The sequence below is a fragment of the Phyllobates terribilis genome, unplaced genomic scaffold (genome assembly GCF_046119375.1).
Source record: "Phyllobates terribilis strain yellow unplaced genomic scaffold, ASM4611937v1 Scaffold_3__8_contigs__length_932513732, whole genome shotgun sequence".
NCBI lineage: Eukaryota > Metazoa > Chordata > Amphibia > Anura > Dendrobatidae > Phyllobates > Phyllobates terribilis.
The window spans coordinates 708,694,147-708,712,775 of NW_027362763.1; the positions used below are offsets into that span (position 1 = coordinate 708,694,147).

General features: G+C 44.9%; 1 protein-coding gene across 1 annotated transcript in view; it reads left to right on the forward strand.

The window, feature by feature from the left end:
• Positions 1-17,825, forward strand: part of KCNH1 (potassium voltage-gated channel subfamily H member 1) — a 517,594-nt gene extending 499,769 nt beyond the window's left edge. Inside the window, exon 11 of the mRNA XM_073671995.1 lies at positions 16,419-17,825. Coding sequence (XP_073528096.1) covers positions 16,419-17,264 — 846 coding nt within the window. The 3' untranslated portion in view covers positions 17,265-17,825. The remainder of the gene's footprint in view (positions 1-16,418) is intronic.
• Positions 17,826-18,629: the final 804 nt, after the last annotated feature.

Sequence of the window (18,629 nt, forward strand, 5' to 3'; positions counted from 1 at the left end):
GGGACTTGGTCTATTAGTCCATCTATACTGACCTCCATCAGGTTGCAAATTGAATAAAAAAATTTTCTGCATCTAGCTCTGAAAAAATATTTGGGCTTCTAGCGGTGTGTGGGACTTGGTCTATTAGTCCATCTATACTGACCTCCATCAGGTTGCAAATTAAAAATAATTTTTTTCTGCATCTAGCTCTGAAAAAATATTTGGGCTTCTAGCAGTGTGTGGGACTTGGTCTATTAGTCCATCCATACTGACCTCCATCAGGTTGCAAATTAAAAATAATTTTTTTCTTCATTTAGCTCTGAAAAAATATTTGGGCTTCTAGCAGTGTGTGGGACTTGTTCTATTAGTCCTTCTATACTGACGTCCAGCAGGTTGCAAATTGAATATAATTTTTTTCTGCATCTAGCTCTGAAAAAATATTTGGGCTTCTAGCGGTGTGTGGGACTTGGTCTATTAGTCCATCTATACTGACCTCCATCAGGTTGCAAATTAAAAATAATTTTTTTCTGCATCTAGCTCTGAAAAAATATTTGGGCTTCTAGCAGTGTGTGGGACTTGTTCTATTAGTCCATCTATACTGACCTCCATCAGGTTGCAAATTAAAAATATTTTTTTTCTGCATCTAGCTCTGAAAAAATATTTGGGCTTCTAGCAGTGTGTGGGACTTGGTCTATTAGTCCATCTATACTGACCTCCATCAGGTTGCAAATTAAAAATAATTTTTTTCTGCATCTAGCTCTGAAAAAATATTTGGGCTTCTAGCAGTGTGTGGGACTTGGTCTATTAGTCCATCTATACTGACCTCCATCAGGTTGCAAATTGAATAAAAAAAATTTCTGCATCTAGCTCTGAAAAAATATTTGGGCTTCTAGCGGTGTGTGGGACTTGGTCTATTAGTCCATCTATACTGACCTCCATCAGGTTGCAAATTAAAAATAATTTTTTTCTGCATCTAACCCAGCCAATAGTTTTGGCCTAATACCACAGTTTGGCCACTCAGCTCTGCTCGGTTACCATCCATTGTTTTTTTGTGCAAACAACTCCAGAGTTGTGAATTAGTTAACCACCAAAATGAGTGGAAAAAGGCCTGCTGCTGGTGGAAAGGGGAATAGGCGTGTTGGGAAGGGGAAAAAAGGTTGTGTCCGTGGGGTAGGTGCAGAAGAAAGACCATCTTCCAGCCAAACTAAAATGTCTACTTCTTTTAGCGGACAATTTGATAAGATCCCTTTCTTACGGCCACGCCAATCGCTACAAATTCCAGATGAGGCACAAAAACAGCAGGTGCTTCAACGGATATCAAGTGCTCCTTTAAGTGGGCTCTCCTCCACATCAACTTCAACATCACAAATACTCCAGTCCTCAAAGGTGTCACCCAAATCGCACTTGCTTCCTCACAGCTCCCAAATCTCCAGCTGCCCGTCTGAGTATGAGGTAGAACAGATGGTTGAGTCTGCAGAGCTGTTTACTCATACTATAGCCTGGGAATCAGAGGTCGACTCCAGCGCTTCTGTGAATCCAGACGAGGAAATGATCTGCACTGATGCCCAGAATCTTTATGAGTCGGATCCAGGACCAGACGCAGAAGGTTCTGACCATAATGTAGACCCTCATTCCCAAACTGTAACTCCTGTTGGTGGAGACAATGAGGAAGACGATGATAAGACTCAAATACCTGATTGGAGCGACAACTTTAGTTTTTTGTCAGGGCAGGAACAGGTTGGCTCTGAGGACGACGGGTGTGATAACGCACAGGGTGATGATGATGAGGTCGGAGATCCCACTTACTGTCAACCCACAGTCAGCCAAGAGATGAGGTCAGCAGAGGAGGTGGAGGAAGATGCTAGTGACGACGAGGTCAGGTTGCGCCTTCCTGGACAGAGACGTAGTACTGGAAGCACGTCAACAACTGCATCCTCAAACACAACTCTGCCTCTCACCACAAGTCGTGGTGGCTCTTCAGGTCGCATGGGTGCTAAGCCTTGCATAGCCTGGGCATTTTTTCAGATCGATAAAGATGACCCAACTCGTGTTATCTGTAACATTTGTCAGCAAAAGCTAAGTAGAGGCCAAAAAATACATAGTTTGAGTACTTCATGCATGAACCGGCACATGGACATGAAGCATAAGTTGCAGTGGGAAGCTCAGTGTGCTACAATGCGGTCTAGCCGGCCGGGCCAACCACCGTCTGCCATATCTTGTGCATCCGCGGCCTCTTCATCCTCTGTGACTGGGGGGACAGCAGTCACACCTGTTTTGGGGCGCAGACCTGCCACCTCTTTACCCGCAACAGCCAGCGTGATTGGCAGGTCATCATTTTCTTTGGAGGTGGTAACACCAGCTGGTCTTGAGCGCTGTCCGACATCGATAGCACCACCTTTGGATCAAGGCAACCTAACATGTCCGCCTGCATCTTCCTCACAGACCGGCAGTTTGCCGGGGACACCCTTATCAACCCCGTCTAAGCACAATAGCCAGCCCTCGGTCCCTCAGATGTGGACAAGTAAAAGACCATTTCCTCCTAGCCATGAGAAAGCTAAGAGGTTGAATTTCACCATCTGCAAGCTCTTGGCTACAGAAATGCTGCCTTTCCGCCTGGTGGACACAGAGGATTTTCGAGACCTTATGTCCGTCGCAGTGCCCCAGTACCAGATGCCCAGTCGGCACTACTTCTCAAAGAAAGGTGTGCCTGCGCTCCACCAGCATGTCGCACACAACATCACCGCTTCTTTGAGAAACTCTGTGTGTGACAGGGTGCATTTCACCACAGACACTTGGACGAGTAGGCATGGACAGGGGCGTTACATGTCGCTGACTGGGCACTGGGTAACTATGGTGACAGCAGGACAAGGGGCTGCTGTCCAAGTCTTGCCGTCCCCACGAGTTGTGCGTCAATCCTCTTTATGTCATTTTTCCTCCACTGCTTCTGCCTCCTCAGCCTCCTCTCGGTCTTCCACCTGCACCCAAAGCCTGTCTGGTCATGCCACAAGCTTTCTAACTGCGCAGAAGGGATCCTGCACACCTCCTTACTATGCTGGCAGTAGGGCTCAACGTCATCAGGCGGTTTTTACATTGAAATGTCTGGGAAATGTGAGTCACACAGCTGAGGAGTTGTGGTCAGCTCTGGAGAACCAATTTCATGAATGGTTGTCTCCACTGGACCTGAAACCAGGGAAGGCCGTGTGCGACAATGCTGCAAACCTGGGTGCGGCCCTTCGCCGGGGCAATGTCACACACGTGCCTTGTATGGCTCACGTGTTGAACCTGGTTGTCCAGCAATTTTTAGCCCACTATCCCAGACTAGATGGCCTTCTGCAGAGGGCACGGTCGCTGTGTGCTCACTTCCGCCGTTCGCATCCCGCAGCTCAGCGACTTACATCTCTACAGAAGTCGTTGGGCCTGCCACTTCACCGGCTAAAATGCGATGTGCCTACCCGGTGGAATTCAACTCTGCACATGTTGCAGCGACTGTGGCAGCACCGACAAGCCCTGGTGCAATACGTTCTGACGTATAGCCTGGGCCAACGAGATTCAGAGGTGGGGCAAATCACGCTGGAGGAGTGGTCTCAGATCAGGGACCTATGCACCCTTCTGCACAGTTTTGAAATGGCGACGAAGATGTTTAGTGCTGACGATGCCATTATCAGCATGACTATTCCGGTGATTTACATGCTGGAGCACATGTTAAACAGAATTCGGAGTCAGGTGGTGGCACAAGAGGAGGTGGAGGAAGTAGAGGAGGAGGAGTTGTATGCGGAAGGGCTAACATCTGCAAGGTCCAGACGGTCGGCAGCACCAAGGCGGCAGGCATGTGAGGGTGGGGGAGATGGTTTAACCAGGGCGCATGGTAGCAGCCAAACTAGTGAGGAAGGTGCAGGAGCCCAGGAAGAAGTGGAGGACGAACTGATGGAAGACTCATCAGATGAGGGAGACCTTGATCACATTTCTGTTGTGCGAGGTTGGGGGGAGAGGACAGAGGAAGGAAGCATGATTGTTACCTCGCCACCAACACAACAGGGACTTGGTGCTCCTGGATGCGCAACACACATGAGTGCCTTCTTGCTGCACTACCTGCAACATGACCCTCGAATTGTGAGAATTAGAAATAATCCTGACTACTGGGTTGCCACACTGTTAGATCCCCGGTACAAAAGTAAATTTGCAGAAATTATTCCTGCCATAGAAAGGGATGCACGCATGCAGGAGTATCAGCAGAGACTGTTGCAGAATCTTACATGTGCTTTTCCACAAAATACCAGTGGTGCACGTAGTGAATCTCACAGTTCCAACTTGCCAACCGTGGGACCGTCAAGTGTTCAGCACTCAAACCGTAACAGAACCACAGTATCTGCTGGTAACATCAATTTTGCGGAATCATTTCACCACTTTTTTAGCCCATCCTTTGCAAGGCCACAGGAGACAAGAAGTCTGACACATAGTCAACGCCTAGAGACGATGGTACAGGAGTATCTCCAAGTAAACATTGAAGCCACGACTGTGTCACTGGACCCTTGCTCTTTTTGGGCTTCCAATCTGGATAAATGGCCGGAGCTAGCCACTTACGCCTTGGAGATCTTGTCATGCCCCGCAGCCAGCGTTCTGTCTGAACGTGTGTTCAGTGCTGCTGGTGGTGTGCTGACAGATAAGCGCACGCGGCTCTCCACTGATAATGTAGACAGACTCACGTTCATAAAGATGAACAAATCATGGATCCGAAACGACTTTTCTACCCCTGTGTCATCCTGGGGAGAGTAAAAGCTTGATGATTGGTTAAAATCACCCTACCAACCGTTTTAAGCTTTCAAATTACTAATCATGTTTATCTGTATCTTGACTGGAAAATAATTTGGGCTTTGTAGCAGTGTGCAGCACTGATCCTATTAGGCCATCTATAATAAGCTTCACCAGATTTAAAATTAAAAATAATTTTTAGCTGCATCTAGCCCGGAAAATAATTTTGGGGCTCCGAGATGCGCAAGACACATAAGTGCCTTCTTGCTGCACTACCTGCAGCATGACCCTCATATTGTCAGAATTCGAAGTAATCATGACTACTGGGTTGCCACACTCTTAGATCCCCCAAACTTTTCGATCAACCTTTTCATTTTAATAAAGACCAAAAAAATGGTCATTTTTGAAATTATAAGCATTAGCAGGTTGTTAGAAACTGAAATCAAACAGTTTTCAACTCAAAACTTTATTCTAGGTGATGTTACATTTTCACATAGGACCCCTTGTTCGAAAGGAGCTTCTGAACTCTCTCGTCCATTGAATTTGTCAGGTTTTGGATGGTTTCTGCTTCAATTGTTTTGCATGAGGACAGAATACCCTCCCAGAGCTGTTGCTTAGATGTGAACTGCCTCCCGCCATCATAGACACTCCTTTTAATGATGCTCCAAAGGTTCTGAATGGGGTAGAGGTCAGGGGAGCATGGGGGTCACACCATAAGTTTGTCCCCTTTTATGCCCATATCAGCCAGAGATGCAGATGTTTTATGTGCAGCATGAGATGGTGCATTATCATGCAGAAAAATGATCTTGCTGTGAAATACACGGTTCTTCTTCTTGAACCATGGCAGGAAGTGCTGTTTGAGAAAATCCACATACATTATGGAGTTCATCTTTAGCGCCTTCAGGGATCCTAAAGGGGCCGACAATCTCTCTCCCCATGATTCCAGCCCAAAACATTACTCCACCTCCTCCTTGTTGGCGCTGTAGCCGTGTTTGCGTGGGGTGTCCATCAACCAGCCATCCTCCACTCCATTCATCTGGACCATCGAGCGCTGCACGGCACTCATCCGTGAACAAAACAGTTTTGAAATCAGTCTTCATGTAATGTTTGGCCCACTGGAGCCGTTTCTGCTTGTGTGAAGTGGATAGAGGAGGTCGACAGGATGGCGTATGCACAGCTGCAAACCTCTGAAGGACCCTGCATCTTGTTGTTCGGGGGACGTTGGAGGCACAAGCAGCTTCAAAAACTTGTCTGCTGCTATGACAAGGCTTTTTTGCCGCTGCTCTTTCAACCTGACGTAATTGCCTGTAGGAAAGAGTCCTCAATTTGCCCTTATCAGCACGCACACGTGTGTACTGTGAATCAGCTACATACTTCTTGATTGCCAAGACACTTCATCCTGATCATCGCACAATGTTGATTGTAGTCATGCCTTGACCTAAACACTCCACAATTTGTTGCTTCTCAGCAGCCGACACATCCTTTTTCTTTCCCATTTTGGCAGAAAATGTAGGCTGCTTAATAATGTGAGAGAGCCTTCTTAAGTAGTCTTGCCTTTCATTGGACACACCTGCCAAACTAATTAGCACAGGTGTCTGCAATTGCTTACAGTGATATAAAGAGCCCTGACACACATCACCATCAATGAGTTTAACTGACAAACAAATTCTTCCCTTATCACTCCTAAACACTTTTTGCATAATAATTTGGAACGCGGTGTACATGTGCTTTTCCACAAAACACCAGTGGTTCACGTAGTGAATCTTACAGTTCTAACTTGCCAACCGTGGTCTGTATGGAATTGTTCAATAAAGGGCCCAAAATTAAGATAACATAGATGGGAGAGGTCTCTATGAATAGGAATTCCTAAGTATTTGATACCCTGTGAGGGCCAGGCAAAGGGAAAGTTGGACTGGATGGAATCCTATATGGATTTAGGGAGGGAGACATCGAGGGCCTCAGACTTCGCTGCATTGATTTTAAAATTTTACCATGTAACAAAGTGATCTATTTCAGCCATAACAGCAGGGATGGATGTATGTGATTGAGTCATATATACTAGGACATCATCAGCAAATAGAGAGCACTTGTACTCGGTGCCTCCCACCTCAATCCACCTAATATTGGGGTTATGGCGAATTGATGAGAGCAGGTGCTCCATCACTAGGATGTATAAGAGAGGGGACAGAGGACATCCCTGCCTTGTCCCATTGGTGATTGTGAAAGGTGATGAAAATGTTCTGACGCACCCCCTGGGCCTTGGGACACCCGGAGCCGGACCCTTTTTGGTGGATGCTGGTGGTTGTAGTCTTCGTGGCGGCGATCCGGTTCCGTGGCTCAGGGCGGTCAAACCAGTGGCGGAACTATTTATGTGGTTTTGATGTTTAAATGTCCGACTACGCCACCCGTGGATTGCGGTCAGAGTGAACCGCCGCTACAGGGCAGACCGCTAAGGCTGGTGTTGTGGGTGCAGCAGAGCGTAGCATAACTCCCCACGGGAGGAGTATAGCCTCAGGGCAGTGTATGCGGAGGATGGGGGTGATGGTGCAGGGCAGCAGCAGTAACGACACGGAGTCAGTGATGCAGTTCAGGGCCTTTACTCACAGTTCTTATTATCCAGACCACGTCTGCAGGTAACGGCTGCCCACGTCGTACTGTGCTCACCAGGTGAGGGGCTCAGACAACTCCCAGATAACTTTGGAGCGCTTCACAGGACCCCCTTTGTGTGTCCTTTGTCTGGCCTTTCTTACCAACACTTCGGTCCGGCTGCCTCGGGCCTCCTCTTGGTAAACTTGGCGCCAGTTTCCCTGACCCTATGTGGTGCCTTCCTAGCGGGTGGAGCAAGGGGCTGCGCCACATAAAATGTCAGAGCCTCCGGTTTCTAGCTGAGGGTCGTTTCCTGCCTCCACTAGTTCGGGGACCGGTCTCCCCCTTTGGCCTGACCCCTCCACGCAGGTGGATTCGGGCGTGCGGTGGCGACTCGCCCGTCCGCACCCCTGGGATCCCTTCATTCCTCGTTCCTGGAGCCTTCTCCGCTCCTCTTCCTTCCTTCTCCCTCTTGCAGGCCTGGGCCTCTGTTACTAGGCCCGCCTCCGGAGCAGAGCTCATGCAGAGCCCCTGCTCCCTGCCACTTCTGCTCAGACTTCTCTGCACTGAACTAAGATGGTGCCCACCTTTTATACTCCCTTCTCAATGCACCCAGGAACTGCTTCCTCCCTGCTCCTGCACTGCAGGGTTCCCCTTCCTCAGTGTTCCCTCCCCCCACTCCAGCCAGGGACAGGGACTGTCGTGCCCATCTCAGGGGCATATTGGTCACCCTGCCCCACGGCAATGTGGTGTAATGCATGCAGGTGTCGGGTCCTGATCCACACTCCATCCTTATCTGAGAGTGAGATATCACACCTCTGGGTGAGGTGCAATACGTCTGTAGCAACCGAGCCCTCGGTGCTACAGTTCCATTTATCTTCAGCCTAGGTGACGTATTGTGATACAGGGCCGTGATTTTGGCTATAAAAGGGTCCCCTAGACCCCTACCCCAAGCTTTTTAAGAGAATCATATATGGCGTGCCAGGAGACTCTATGGAATGCTTTCTCAGCATCCAACGAGAGTATCTACTTACAAATTTTTAACTGCATCTAGCCCAGGAAATACTTTGTGCCTAGTAGCAGTGTCTGCTAGTCAGCGGATTATCCCGGCTGTTAAGCAAGCTACACCACCTGTAGTTTGGACACTTAATTTTTTCAAAGGAAATGCTTCGGGACCACGGGATACTTAGTGAAGAGCATCAGGAGGCACCCCAAGGCATAGGGGCTGGGACTGGCACTAGGATGCCTTGCGGTGGACAGCCGAGCTCGATCCTTATAAAAGCTTTTTAACTGCAGCAGCTTTAGTGGACGCTACTGGAGCTGGAATTACGCGGCTGCTGGCATGAGACTTGCCCTCCAATAGATCCTTGTAAATGGATTTAAAGTGTATTCATTCAAATTAGAGGGACAATTTAAATTAAAAAGCTTAGAGCTGCCTCCACCACAGGGGGGCTCTCTCGACCCACCAGCGGACAGGCACCAGTATTGGGAGAGGGGGGCTGGCCGTCAGGGTTCACCGCGGCTCTGGCACAAACCCGGCGACACGGAGGTGGCACGGGCAGGAGCGGACTGGCCGTCTCGGCTTCTCACTTTTTGGATTTTAGAAGGGCATGACATGCCTATATCTGTGTCTCCCCCTCCTTTTACTCCTCCACCTCTTTTCTTTTCGCATGACTATATGTACTTGTCACTTTTCCATGTGTTAGTTGTGTCTTCTGAGCAGTTTATCAGCTTTTGGACACCTTTGAAGGTGTTTTCTATGTGTTTCTATGTGTTTTTGTTTGCCTGCCATTGGTTTTAACGGTGTTCGAAGGTGTTCGACGAACAGTTCGACGAACAGTTCGGCGAACACACGGGTGTTCGACGAACCGAACCGAACTCGAACACTACGGGGGTGGCTCAACACTACTGGGGAGACTAAAAGCTTGAGGATTTGGTAAAATCACCTCACCAACAGTTTTAAGCAACTCTGGGGCAATTGATGCCACTTAAGTGGAGTCTGTGCCACAATTTTTGGAAAAAATGGAGACTCTTTTTGGAGTCCCCTTGCTGTGTTTTACATGACGTTGGCATCGTCAATTCCAGGTGGGTTGGGTCGCCCCCCCCCCCCCCCTTTTAACTGTAAGAAACTACATACACTATGGCTTGGGGTAACACAGATGGTTGAGTCTGAAGAGCTGTTTACTCAGAGGTCTGCTCCAAAGCTTCAGTGTCTGCTAGTCAGCATAGAATTTTTAACTGCATCTAGCCTAGGCAATACTTTGGGAGTAGTAGCCCAGCTGCGAAGCAAGCTGCACCGCCTGTGTATCTAATAAGAATTTTTAAATGCATCTAGCCTAGGCAGACTGTGGGGACCTCCAACCAAACCCAGACGCTCAGCCCCCCTACCGCCCCCCTTTCCTTGACAATACAATAATGTAACTCTTACAACTGGATGGGTGAGGATCGGTCACAGCTTTATTAACTCTTTATACTCATTCCATTAGAAAGGCATTTTATTTCTAAAATAATTCAGCTTGTTGCAGCATGCCCTGCGTCTACACACCGGCAAGTTGGCCAACAAGTGTAACTCTCCAACATGTCCTTTCTATTTCCAGGCCACGGAGGATCCTGCATACTCTTATGCAGGACTCTGACTCCCATCCATCACTCTTAACGCTTGTTCCACTCCGTCCTGGAGTCCTGATAGGAATATGTGCAGTTCGATATCCATTAAGTGAACACCGTCGGGCCGTATGAGGCCTGCTTTATCTCCTTCCAGTTGTCGGTGTTGTATCACTACACTGCTTCTGTCTCTTCTAAATTTTGCCCTCCGAATATGTATTACCCGCCTTGTCTGTTCGATGGGCGTGATGTCTCGCGCACCTTGCCATACCACTATCGGCACAATCTCTGACCATACTATAGTTAGTTTTGTGAAAAATTCTATGAAGCACTCAGTGTCTAGTTTCATTATTGCCATTAGTTATGCGCTCATGTGATGACCTAGGTCGTTTCCCCCGGCCTGTATAACTAAGATGACCGGACCTCTTGCCTCTCTCCCTACCTTGATTACCTCCATTAGTACCTGTGGCCATAGCAGGCCTCTAATACCTCCCCAGTTGAAATATGTGTTATGAAACTCTAATTTCCTCCCGCCTGGGCGGACTTTCTCCCTTTTTTCTGCCCAATATATATACGAGTGGCCTATCACCCACACTGTTGGCTTAGCGTCACCTGTAAAAGAAACAAACCACGTTAGGATAACAAGTCCGCTCTTATGTATCTTGCCAAACACGTGGATCGCCATCTCCCTATCCTCTGAACTTCCGTTTCTGACAGTCCTGCTCTTGCTGCTTCCGTGGCCGCGCCTATGCAGAATGAGTGTGTCCCGTAATATTTGGGATGGTTCCTTGCCGATGTTATGCATTTATTAAATATAGCTTGGAACTGGTATCTTGATAATGGCATTCCATCAATGTGTGATAGGAAGAAATTACTTTGTGATCTGATGGTTATATATGTTTTTACTATTGTTACCCGACTCAGTGTACCGTTTGTGAGTTGTAGAAGTACCCAAGTGCCCCTGCCCGCTGGAACCGTTTTCGATTGGCGTATGCGTAGATGTATTGCATTATTGGCTATGACTACGTCCTGGTGTAATAAGCCTCCACTGGTGGTAATTTTGGATTGAGGGACTAATTCGCTTATGCATAGCGCCCCGAAGAAGGCGATCGCAAATGCAGTAGACAGTAATGTTGCTTCAAATTGTGAGTGTCATGTTAATGGTGTTAGGGATATGATGTGAGAAATCAGTTTTAGTGACACGGGACGGGACGTCTACACTCCTGACTTGGTTGACCCCTTTGCCACCCTTTTATGGATTGTCTGATGATGAATCTCTTTGTCACATCTCCCCAATTCAGTAGTTGGAAGTGAAATGCTACTCCAGTCAGACACCGCTACGCTGACGCCCCTGATATGCCCCTCATCATTAGCTGGTGGAGAAATTCTATGGTGACTTGTAATCTGGCTTGTTCACATTGGTAAACCCGTCTGCCTGCTACTTGTCGTGTCCACTCTTCCCATGCCTTACCGTATGCTTGCCACGTCGACGGGGCGACTGACGCTCTGATTAATGGCATCAACTATTCGCCACTAGATCCCATAGGGAGGGTGGGCAATTGTTGCCCGGTGGGTGGGCGTTGGGGAGGAGCTTTGTGAAAATCTGCCAATTGAATTGTGATAAAGCGTTAGCAGCAGCTTTAGACCCCTCAGCATCGTGGCTAGCGCGGACCCATACATTGTGTTTTAGGCACAGGAATGCTAGCCGGCGTAGTAGGCCTAGCACTGGGAGAGACGATGATGCCATCTTATTAATGCAGTGCGCTAGGCTGATGTTTTTTGTTATGAAACGTATATTTTTGATAGCCAGGCGCGCGCCCCATATTTCTATTGCTACCCTTATTGGGAAGAAAAATTATTTTCCAGGCTAGATGCAGCTAAAAATTATTAGTAATTTCAAAGCTGGTGGAGCTTGGTATAGATGACCTAATAGAATGAGTACCACACACTGCTACTATGCCCAAAATTATTTTCCAGGCAAGATGCAGCTAAAAATTATTATTAATTTCAAAACTGGTGGAGCTTGGTATAGATGGCCTAATACAGTGAGTACCACACACTGCTACTATGCCCAAAATTATTTTCCAGGCAAGATGCAGCTAAAAATTATTATTAATTTCAAAGCTGGTGGAGCTTGGTATAGATGGCCTAGTACAATGAGTACCACACACTGCTACTATGCCCAAAATTATTTTCCAGGCAAGATGCAGCTAAAAATTATTATTAATTTGAAAGCTGGTGGAGCTTAGTATAGATGTCCTAATAGAATGAGTACCACACACTGCTAATATGTCCAAAATTATTTTACAGGCAAGATGCAGCTAAAAATTATTATTAATTTCAAAGCTGATGGAGCTTGGTATAGATGGCCTAATACAATGAGTACCACACACTGCTACTATGCCCAAAATTATTTTCCAGGCAAGATGCAGCTAAAAATTATTATTAATTTCAAAACTGGTGGAGCTTGGTATAGATGGCCTAATACAATGAGTACCACACACTGCTACTATGCCCAAAATTATTTTCCAGGCAAGATGCAGCTAAAAATTATTATTATTTTCAAAACTGGTGGAGCTTGGTATAGATGGCCTAATACAATGAGTACCACACACTGCTACTATGCCCAAAATTATTTTCAGGCAAGATGCAGCTAAAAATTATTAGTAATTTGAAAGCTGGTGGAGCTTAGTATAGATGGCCTAATAGAATGAGTACCACACACTGCTAATATGCCCAAAATTATTTTACAGGCAACATGCAGCTAAAAATTATTATTAATTTCAAAACTGGTGGAGCTTGGCATAGATGGCCTAATACAATGAGTACCACACACTGCTACTATGCCCAAAATTATTTTCCAGGCAAGATGCAGCTAAAAATTATTAGTAATTTGAAAGCTGGTGGAGCTTAGTATAGATGGCCTAATAGAATGAGTACCACACACTGCTAATATGCCCAAAATTATTTTACAGCAAGATGCAGCTAAAAATTATTATTAATTTCAAAGCTGGTGGAGCTTGGTATAGATGGCCTTATACAATGAGTACCACACACTGCTACTATGCCCAAAATTATTTTCCAGACAAGATGCAGCTAAAAATTATTATTAATTTCAAAGCTGGTGGAGCTTGGTATAGATGGCCTAATACAATGAGTACCACACACTGCTACTATGCCCAGAATTATTTTCCAGGCTAGATGCAGCTAAAAATTATTATTAATTTCAAAACTGGTGGAGCTTGGTATAGATGGCCTAATACAATGAGTACCACACACTGCTAATATGCCCAAAATTATTTTACAGGCAAGATGCAGCTAAAAATTATTATTAATTTCAAAGCTGGTGGAGCTTGGTATAGATGGCCTAATACAATGAGTACCACACACTACTACTATTCCCAAAATTATTTTCCGAGCTAGATGCAGCTAAAAATTATTTGTAATTTGCAAGCTGGAGGAGCTTAGTATAGATGGACCAAGAATAAGTACCACACACTGCTACAAGCCCAAAATTATTATCCGAGCTAGATGCAGATAAAAATTATTACTAATTTGCAAGCTGGTGGAGCTTAGTATAGATGGCCTAATAGAATGATGCTATGCCCAAAAGGTTTTACTTGGCTAGGTGCAGTAAAAAAATTTGTATTCTATACACAGGTAGTGTAGCTTGCAACACAGATACGCTACTCCACTGACTAACACACACTGCAAGAGGCCAAAAAGGATTTGCTTAGCTAGATTTAGCCAAATGCTGTGAAAAACACTTGCACAGCACTTGCACAGACCTGCCTGGCAAAAAGTCCTAGGAAATGCTGTAAAATAGTCCTCAAAAGGACTGCAATTACAATTAGTCTCTACTCCCAACCTATCTATTTCAGAGCACAGACCTGCCTGCTAAAAGTCGTAGGAAATGCTGTAACCTAGTCCTCAAAAGGACTGCAATCACAACTCTTCCCTACTCCCAAGCTATCTGTATATTTCAGAGAAAATTGGCTTGAAATTAACACTGAAAGTATAGCGCACACAGCAACAGCGGTGCCGTCTAACACGCAGCTGCAGCAGTGAGAAAATGGTGGCGACGGGGAAAATGGCTTGGTCTTATAGGGCAAGGACATGTGACATACACTGCCAATCACACATGCCCTTGCTTGTGTGAAAAAAGCACTTCGCTCCGTGTGTGCGCTGCTGATAGGCTGACAGATTGCACCTCCCCACTGTAAATGCGGGAAAGAGAAAAAAAAATGGAGATCTTCATTGTTCCTGCAGAGATCCATCCCCTGCCCCCCCCCCCCGCCCCGCTGTACACTCAAACTGCGTATTAACATTAATTTTCATCATTACTGAGAAAAAATCCAGTTATGATTTTGGTGCACGAACAGTTATCGAACATAACCTCGAACAGCCGAATTTTTCTCAAATCGTTCGTGTTCGCCGAACGGCTCGAACACCGCCCAAAACAGCTCGAATTTGAGATTGGCGAACAGTTCGAGTCGAACGACGCTCATCTCTACTGTATACGGCAGGAAAGCTGCTAATGTATACATAACGGAAGGCCTCCAGTGGGGTTCTATTGTAAAGAAAAGTATATAGATTGGTATATGTTTTTACTGGATACGCTTATATGGAATAGCGCAGTGCATCATACTAATTCATACTTTTTTTTTGCAGCATAATGACATAAAATATACTGGACTAATCAGGTTAATGGACCTTTATAGATAAACTCAGCTTTTCTGGCGTCCAAGCAGAGACCATATATGTGAATGCTGCCTTAGATAAATTTCTGCTTTCTTCTGTCCACAGGGGATCCAAACCACTTGCAAAGGATGTTTTAGTTCCTTTTGCTACCTACATTGTAAACAGGAAACCTAGTTTTCTGCCATGGGAAGAACGTTTGCAGCGGCAGCTTAGGCGGGTGCAAGAGCACAGTTGGGACTTCAAAGGCTTAGGTTAGCTAAAAATTACTATTTCTGGCTCCGAGGGTGGAAAATATGACACAGGGCCTTTTCCTTTTGGAGAAGTATTGCAATAGACAGCATACTTGTGCACGTTTTTAGGATGCCAGAAGGAAAAAGCCATCTATAATTTATATCTTGTTATTGGCCAATTGAGCCTAAGTGTTAATAAGTGTAATATTCCTCAAATACATTACTAATGGGAATATCTTGTCTACATGATCTGTATTTTTCTCACAAACTGAATCTCCAAGTGTGAGAACCTCCCGAAACATTTATGTACGTACTCTCGTATATGTGGATTATATTAGTTTTTTCTTTTCTAAACTTTGAATTTTGATTTACTGAACCTATAAAAGTTCCTCATTGTAAAGAAGTTATAGTACAATGTGGTGCTGCCTGGATTAGCTCCTAATGGGAAACGTATCTCGAATGCTACAGTTTAGCGATCATTAATTGTAGGCATGAATTCCCTTGTCCTTTTGGGTAATAAAGTCTTTGGTACAATCAGGCAATAAACAAGAGCACTCATCCCTGTGGTCTCCAAGTTCACATCCTGCATATGATCGGCAAAGGATGGCCTTTGAATCTCAGTTTTCTAAAAAAAATTGTGTAAACATTTTTTTTGATTTACAGTCCTTTACAAAAGAAAGAATTAAATGGATATAAACCTGTATTAATCATTTGTGGAAGTAACTTATGGATTTTTGGTGAGATATTAAATAATAGGTGTATTCTGGTCTACATAAGTTATTTCCTGACCATAGATGACAGCTGTTAGAAGGGTGTGGGTTCCACTGGTTGCTAAAACCCCTGGTAAGAGTATGGTCGGAAGAAGTTCAATAATGCTGCTGGTTGCACTTACATCCTGGAGTTCCATTCAAAGTCTACTACACTACTGGAGAAAGTCAATCGAAGTTCTGCATTTTCCCATCTTTGTATCTTCAATGCCATAAGCGTAGAGAAGCAGGGCATGTGTGTGACCAGCAATTCCATTAAAGGAGAGCCAAAGGAGACTGTAAAGACACTCAAGTCCCCCTCTCTGGCAATCTGTAGATGTCCCAGTGGTGGGACCCATACTGATCTTACCATTTAGCATGTATACAGTGAGCCAGTGATAATTTTTGTAGACCATAATAATATTATTGGAGATACTCTTTGAAGGGAACCTGTCACTAGATTCATGCTGCCTGAACAGCTATAAAGAGAGACCTGAGTAGTCTGATTCGGTCCCTTGCAGGCTTCTCCCCACCTTGAACCAGTTGATTGACAGGTCTCTCCCATGAATTCACAAAGGTAAAAGATAGAGACACCTTAGTCAACTAGAGTTGGGGGCTGGGGACCACACTGGACTAGTCAGGTATCTCCCTATAGAATCTGAATCAAACTGCCCTTTGCACTGGTAGCGTTAATCTACTGACAGATTCCCTTTGAGACCTAGAGTATAAGAAAGAACTTTGGAAACTTCCACTCTCAGAAGTTTAGATCTGTAATATATTGGCAGGAAATCTGAAAGTGACCGGTATTATCTTTGTATTTCAGATAGTGTTCCGGAAAATAAGTGACGTGAAAAGAGAAGAAGAAGAGTGGATGAAAAGTAAAAATGAAGCCCCCCTGATCCTTCCACCAGATCATCCAGTTAGGCGATTGTTTCAAAGATTCCGTCAGCAGAAGGAGGCTCGTCTGGCAGCAGAACGAGGAGTGAGAGACCCCACTGACCGGGATCTAGAGAAAGGCAATATACTGGTGGAACATTCTGCTCACAACACAATAAAAGCCAGCCTTGTCACCGTTACCGAAAGCCCCGCTACTCCAGTATCTTTCCAAGCTGCCTCAACCTCTGGTGTGTCAGACCGAGCTAAGCTCCATGCCCCGGTATCTGAAACCACTGGAAGTAAAGTGGCCGGGGAGTTGGTGAAAAGGAAAGGGTGGGCAAGGTTTAGAGATGCTTGTGGGAAAGGGGAGGATTGGAACAAAGTATCTAAAGCAGAATCTATGGAAATATTACCTGACAGAACTAAACCGTCAGGTGAAGCCACGTTAAAGAAAACAGATTCCTGTGATAGCGGTATAACAAAAAGTGATCTACGATTAGACAGTGTTGGGGAAACTAAGAGCCCCCAGGATCGAAGTCCTGTGCAGGCAGAAGTTAAACATACTTTTTATCCAATTCCAGAACAGACCCTCCAGGCTACAGTTTTAGAGGTGAAGCATGAGTTAAAGGAAGATATAAAAGCTCTGAATACAAAAATCACAAATATCGAAAAACAGCTTGCCGAAATACTAAGAATATTAGCTTCAAGAAGGTGCTCCCAATCACAGGAGGTGTTTGAAATATCTCGGCCCCAGTCTCCAGAATCAGAAAGAGATATATTTGGATCCAGCTAGAACAACCCGAGGACAATAATAGTATTACTGTAAAAGTGACCAGCACCCATGTTTCAAGCACTGCCTCCGACATGGTTTTCTACTCTTCTATGGGTATAAGGATCTCCATCCTTCATGTCGTTGGTCAAACATGGACTGTGTCTCTCAAGGTGGGCTCCGTCAACCATCTAAAATGTATGACCTGGTTTTCATTGATTACTTCTGTATCTGAAAAGGTTAAGGATGAACTTACCAGGATAATAGTTTTATGTGAATTTTACACATATCATTGGAGGAGTCGAGGCATAGATATTGGTGGTTGCATTACCTCAACCTTTGAAAGAGAATGGAATACTAACTTTACAACCGAATGGGGAGACAGGGGCTTACGCACCTTTATATCAGAATATTGGGAAGTTGTTTTAAGATATTTCTTCCCAAAAAAGCATGCCTTATGTAACTGATTTTCACCCTTGTCCAGTTGGAAGGACGGACAAGTTGGCCTGTATGACTGTATGAAACATCTTGCATTGCTGCGGCCTTTTTATAAAAAGCTTGTTAATCCATCCGCTGAATGTCACAATATATAGACAACACTGTACTTTCCTAGGTTCTTTCCTGGGGACTTTTAATTGTTTTACGAAGCTATAAAAAGCCCAGGAAATTACAGTTTATATGGATAATGTATATTTTTCTACATTTCCTTCTGCTGTAGAAAGGAAAGATTGAAAAGTTATAAAAGAAACTAAGCGTTTTTTTTTTTATTACGCAGTGCAATACCTCCTTTCACCAACAGGTGTCGCTGTTTTTCTTTTTTGAATGTTATTTAAAACACGGTATTAAAAATATGACGTACAGCAATAGTATACAGCGCCACCTGAGGATTGAGAAGGTACTGCAACAAAAGTAGATTGTGACATGACGAGTCTTCCAGTATGCTACGATTTTTTGATTATTTGATTTTATTGATTTTGATGACTTGAATGAATAGATTTCTGAGAAAATAACTTTGGTATAGGCGACATTTTTCAAATGTTCTTAAAGGGACATTCAGAACTCTACATTTTTATTATGCTGGGTGTAGGGCGTGAAGGGATGAGTATTACTAAGACATTGAAAAAGTATCCCTGCATCAAACTTCACCCACTTAGATCGCTTTTTAGGGATTACACAGTTTATAGTTTTGACTGAAATGTTCCTGAGTTTGTCAGGTCAAAATGACTGTTCAAACCAAGCACAGGAGATCGGTGCACCCTTGGTGTGGCCAAACATCTCAGTGCACCTTCCAACCCACTTACTTTCCATATATTTCTCCACCCTTTTCTGGCTCCTGTAAAGCTAGAAATGTCAATTTTGGAAGAGGGGGTGGAGATAGATGCAAGACAT